The 6113-nt window shown below is 37.6% G+C and overlaps 2 protein-coding genes across 2 annotated transcripts in view; one reads left to right on the top strand and one right to left on the bottom strand.

Annotated features, from left to right (window-relative positions):
• Positions 1-1276: 1276 nt before the first annotated feature.
• Positions 1277-2541, top strand: rd3l (RD3 like; the record flags this gene model as incomplete). Its single annotated transcript, XM_079261738.1, has 2 exons — positions 1277-1590; positions 2178-2541. 2 exons carry the CDS (start codon positions 1277-1279, stop codon positions 2539-2541), a joined length of 678 nt encoding a protein of 225 aa, XP_079117864.1.
• A 2544-nt stretch (positions 2542-5085) lies between these two features.
• The window catches only part of kif15 (kinesin family member 15), a gene marked incomplete at its 5' end in the record, with an annotated part of 14235 nt that continues 13207 nt past the window's right edge, over positions 5086-6113 (bottom strand). The window contains 2 exons of the mRNA XM_079261593.1: positions 5086-5214; positions 5304-5435. Of these exons, the coding sequence (XP_079117719.1) occupies positions 5140-5214; positions 5304-5435 (207 nt within the window). The 3' untranslated portion in view covers positions 5086-5139. The remainder of the gene's footprint in view (positions 5215-5303; positions 5436-6113) is intronic.

Raw genomic sequence — 6113 nt, 5'->3', positions numbered from 1 at the left:
AATAAAACACACCCACAGCTAGTGCACACACATGCACTCTCATCCTCTCTTTCTCTCCAATGCACACATTTCGTGCAGGCTACAAAGCAGCTGACCTAACAACAAAGATCCTCACTGCACAGAGGCGAGCAGGGTGAAAGGATAGCAGAGGTGACAGCTCTTAGTCAGTTAGCAGTGTGGGACTAACTCTTCTGGAAAAAGTCTACATGACAGGAGCGGTGGGAGGACAAGACAATCACCACAAGACAAAAAGTAGAAACACCTGGAACAGTGAAGCTACTAAAATCTGACATTTGACACCAAGGGACGCTGTTTAAAGTGAGCAAAGGATTCAAGTTTACAAAGATTGATCCATGGACGGTAAAAACTGGAGGCTGTGTTCTGTGAAAAGCTCATTTTTGACATATTTCTAAAAAGCTAACAGAAGTTTCAGGAGTGCAGTTTTCAGCTGTAAGTACAGAGCTTTCCTTTGCATTTTCAGTGTGATTTGTGTGATAATTCCTTCCTGTGCAGCCTGAAAGATGCACAGCTTTTTTAGGGCCCTTAATATTTTTGAAAAGCATGAATCAGAAACCTTAAAAAGGTTTGTTATTTAGACTTGCGTTATACAAAGCTGCATGTGAACTTCTGTGAGGTGAGGATGACCTCTGACCCTGCAGGCTGTGTAATGCCTTTGAATCTCAGGTGGAAACTGTACTGGATCAATCATCTTAAATAAAAGAGCAAAATAAACACACATGGGACGTCATCCTACACCAAGTTTGATTTTAGGTTCTTGCCATAAGAGCAACATCAATATTATTATTTTAGTTATTGAGAGTTTGTACAGAGATCAACTTTGAAATATATATTTTCTTATTTAATTTTGGCGTTTTGTTTTTTTTAAAATATATATATTATTTTATTTAGTTTTGGTGAATGTTTTTTGTATTTTTTTTTTTTTAAATATATTTTGTTATTTAGTATTTATGTGGTTAATTTAATCATTCCAGTCACACAATTCTCTTTGAAGGTATGACCTATCTTCGCTGAGTGGACATGCTTGGATACATTTGACCTCTTGTTTGTTTCCTCTAAAGCATGTTCAGCAAGCTTCCAGCTGTCTGACTCATGTTACTTTTTTTTTTTTTAATTTGCCTAATTGTTATTTCTGATATTACTGTATTCATGCTACATCTATAATAGTATGCATTGGAATTGTGATGCTGCGAAAATGATTATTTTCATGATTTTTTTCTTTCTATTCAGTTTTTAAGGTTTGTTAGCGGTGAAAACGATGCCTCTATTTAGCTGGATGAAGTGGTCGCATGAGACAAGAGTGCAGACTCAGGACAAAACGACATCTCTGAACAGCCCGGGGGTTGTGCCCAGCCATATGTTGATCACAGAGCTCTTATGGCATGTGGAAGAACGCGAACGACTGGTGAGAGAACTAGAGCGGGAGCACAGACTGGCCCACAGTGCCCTGGGTCTCCACTGGTTTCAAAAGTACCCCAGGCTACGAACCCTCATTCCCTCATCAGAGCTACACCAGCTGGAGTTCCTGTGTACCCAGATCCCACCAATCCACGCAGCCACTGTCCTCTCCAGGTATTTAGTAGCATCCATGCCTCTTCATATTAGTACGCTGTCAACAGTATCTAGCTCCAATTGTGTCAACACAAGGCATGACAGCAAGCAAAGCAGAAATGACCCAAAGGGAAATGGAAAGCAGGGTGAGCTGCCAAGAAAGCCATTATGTGTTACTGTCACAGACACAGGCAATGTGGGGTGTTAACATGTGAAGGTGAAAACTCCCTGTAAGGCTGAGTTAGGGGAGACTGCCGGGGCCTCCACTTGTCTGTTAGCCAGTATGGAAAAAAAAAACTTGAAGAGTGCATGACTGAGCAGCATTGTGACCCACTTACTATCCATAAAACTATTATTGTGTGCTTACATAACCACATTACCAAAGACTAAGTCATTGGTGGTTTTTTACTGTTTCCAAAAATCTGTGCAGTTGTGCAGATGTGTCTTTCTGAAATATGTGACAAGCAGCTGGGAGTCTTATTTTTTGCTATGTAAAATACAGAAACACAAGATAGTGCAGTATGAAATTGTAGTAAGAGAAAATCATGTTGTGACATTGTTTAATCTGCAACTGTTGGAAGTTACAACGCTGATGCATACTTGTGCAGGTTTCGTGAGGTGCTTGCCACAAACAGCATAAGACCCTGGGAGTTAGCGTCCGTCTTCAAGCAGGTCCTGATGGACTTCCTAAGCCAAAGAGAATATGATGAAGAACCCGATCTCTCAGTGCAACCAAAACAGTTCCAACCAATGGAGGCTTGGACCAGCCGTTACAAAATGAAGCAAGGCTTTGTCACGCCAACAGTTCCCAAATGTGGAGAGCATCTAAGGGAAGAGATTCCAACGGTTTCTGGATATGTGGATCGAGTGATGCGACACTCAAGTTCCTTCACACCCAACAGGGACTGGGACCTTCCATATTTTTATCCAGTACCTTTCAGGCCAGAAGGACCATATAGCACCACACTGTGATACAACACACTCTTTACCAAATTTGTTTCACATTACAAAACGAAAGTCATACACTGCATGAAGATAAAAAACAAGCATTTGTATAAGTCTTATATTCATTAACTTTCCAAAATGTGAAAACAGTATTAGGCTTAAATGCTAAACATCCCATAACGTTTTGTCAGTTTTTCCACTGAATTAATGGTTTATGTAATCCTGACAACAAAACCCATTAGACTTTGTAGAGTGGCAATGTATTTTCAAAAGTACAGAGCGAAGTAGTTGCAGTTTGATACTTTTCAGCTTTAGTCTTTATAAATGTTAACAGCTCTTCGTTAGCTGCAAATGTGAAAATATTTAATAGTAAAGTTTTTAGAGCCCAACAAATGAAAAATGATCCAATATAAAAGACATTTTCAATAATCTCCTTTGCAAATGTGTCTTATTTACCCTGCAATTAATAAACCTACATTTGCCATGTGGCTGTCTTTGTCAGTGTCACTGCTGTGATACAACCTCTTTTCTAGATGAATATTTACTACATATACATTTTTTCTCTTAAAAAATACATTATTAATAAAGTGCTTAATCCAAATGTTGATAAGAAATGAGTTATTTTCTTGCTTTCTGTATTTTTTTTTTTAATTCACTGCCACATTTATTCACTGCCAGACACTTAAAAAATAAACACTTGTACTCATCTCATTGTTGCGCATCATGTAATGATATCAATGCACCACCATGGCTAAATAAAAAGCTGCCATTCCATCAGATGTTAGATTTTTTTTTTTTAATGTTAAGTAACATGTTGTTTGAATGGATTCATATGAACAAAAAGTTTAGTTTTAGGCTCAGCTATGTTAAGTGTCCAAAAAAATATTCTGCTTCGGTCTGTGGCAGAGGCTTCATCTTCCAGACCAGATGTGCACCCCTGCAGGATTGAATCTGGACTGGCTGCGTTGATATGGCAGCTGCTATGCCAGGTGAACTTAACGCCGTGCCTCAAACTTTTCAGATACAACAAAACCAGTTGCTTTCTTCATCTTATCTAGTCTTTTTGCTCCTGAAGTAAAACTGGTGTTTTTAAACTGGAAAATTGTCCCAGGGAGTTGGAACACGTACACAAGCAAAGAACCACAGCAGCCAAACAACCAATATAGAAAGAATAGAAGGATATTGGCCATTCAGTGTGGCATTGTAACCAAAAAAGGGCCCTCAGCCTTCAGCGACTTGACCCACCAGAAGGCCCCAAAGACTTTTTTTTTTTTTTTATTTCAAAATGTAAGTGAGTGAGTGAGTGAGCGTGGGGATGGATGATTGACATCTAGCAAACTCCGAGCTGCCTGTAGCTAAGAGCTTAACGAGCCAACCCGGAGCTGACCAGCTAATGGAGGTAAGCGGGCTAAACCTAAATCACGTTGTTAAATGGATAAAAACCGCAGTTGTTCTGCCTTCTTCTTACATGAAGTGAGAGATTCAAAAGACACACAGCTAAATTTGCCTAATTTTGAGATTAAATTACTTTTAAACAGAGGAGTTAGAAAAAAATTCACTCCCCCCACAGCCGTCATGACCTTAAACCTGACCTATTAAACCTAACATGGATTTTTTGTACCAGGCTGTAAACATGTTTATTTCTGCTGTGAGGTTGGCCTTTTTAACATGGGAGTCTATGGGGATTCACTCTGTTTTGGAGCCCCTAGCGGATGAGGGGGAAACTGCAATTTTTGGCACTTACAGCTGGAGGTTGCCGCTTGGTAGGCACCACTGGTACTACAAGCCCCACAATGCACTGGGTCAGGACCTCAATCAAAGTCCTGGAGCTTTTATATAAACGGTGCATCGTAAAGATGCAGGATACAGTGAATGAGTTTCATACCCCTCATGGAGCAAAAACCTCTATGAAGAATAGCAGGAAAATATTTAATACAACATTTTGATTATCATTGCATGGCAATGACATTATTTACAAAAAATAACCCAATAAATTGCAATAAAAACATCAATTATTTCCTAAAACTATAGACTACATTTCAGTCAGATTTAGATGTTGAAATCTGAAATGTGGTCAGTCATTCCATCCTCTGATGATCCTAGTAAACATTTTTGTTTTATGACACACACATATATACACACACACACATACATATAAACACACAAGACATACCACAAAATATGACACACGTCAAAGCTTACTGTAAGATATACAAAATAAAATTTATTAACAGTATTTAAACAAAAGAAAAAATTCTGAATGTATTGTTTGTACATCTCCATACGATGGAGAAAGGAGAGTAAACAATATTACAGACCTCTCCAACAATTATGGGTCAGTCAGAACCAATTACAGTACGCTAAATAAATTTCTTTAAAAATTATTAATACAAATAAGTAGCCTGAGACAATCTTTGGAGATTGTTTCTGTTTCTGCCCATCAAAACATTGTAAGAGTAGTAATGTTATTTAAAAAAAACAAACAAAAAAAAAAACCTTAAACTTCATTAAAAAAAAAAGCTCTACCACCACGGATCAGAATTTATACGCATCAAAAATATAAAAAGAAAATAAACAAAATAAAAACTGGGAAAGATATTCACAGCTCAATAATACATATGATGTTCACATCATGTCCAGCGCGGGACACCCTGTGTTCTCTCGCAGTAAGCTGATCTCTGTTCGGAGCTTTTCGTTTTCCTTGAAAACAAAAGACACATCCAAAGATCTTTGACACAATTCATACAACACAAAAATAAACATTTCTAATTACATACAATCCGAATTACCTCTTGAAGTTTTGTGTTGTCCTTTTTTAGTTTAACCAGATATTCAATCCTTTGCTTGTGGTTCTTGTGCCCAACAAGTTTTCCGTTTTCTTCCGAAAGCTTCACATTCTGCTTACGGAGAACTTCATTCTCCTGTCAGAAAGACAATTTATTCCTTAAGCTGACATTTCCATTATAAAACTTGTAGTTCAATTTCACACATTTTGATCTCACTGTCTTAAATTATGATGTTTCAGATTTAATGTGAAACACCCTCACTTAAAAAAAAAAGAAAAGTGTAACACCGTCTCTAGAAGAGTCTAAGTTAAGATTAATTTTTTTTTTTTTTTTTTTTTTTTAAATCACAAAAAACCTAAGAGTTTCCAGTTGACTTATAAGCATCAGGATTACCATGCCAGCATGCATGGATGGCATCTTGACAACTGTAGCAACGGAAAATGTCAAATGGCAAACGGAGATGACCTGATGTCATTTGCAGTTACATCTGCCTACAGGCTTTGTTGGGGCAGCGACTGGCTGAAGCAGCAGAAGCTAATGACTTTGCGTACCAGAGGAAGGCACTGTCTGCTCCAATAACTTTAAGACTATGTAAAGTTAATTATGCTTCTGAATTTGTCTTATGTGTCAGAAAATGACTGCTTAAGACACATGAAGACTGAAAACTACAGTAGTGCTCATATTTATTCATACCCTTTCATTAAGGAGGGAAAAAACACAGCTGCCTGTAAAATAAGCTGAAACTGTGATAATAAATAAAAAATTTATGAAAATCATTACATTATTTTCTAATTCTGGTTCAATAGAAATATT

This window comes from Telmatherina bonti, assembly GCF_933228915.1.
Source record: "Telmatherina bonti genome assembly, chromosome: 22".
NCBI classification, from domain to species: domain Eukaryota; kingdom Metazoa; phylum Chordata; class Actinopteri; order Atheriniformes; family Telmatherinidae; genus Telmatherina; species Telmatherina bonti.
The sequence above is the reverse complement of the archived record's forward strand: the minus strand, read 5'-3'. Positions and strand labels throughout refer to the sequence as shown.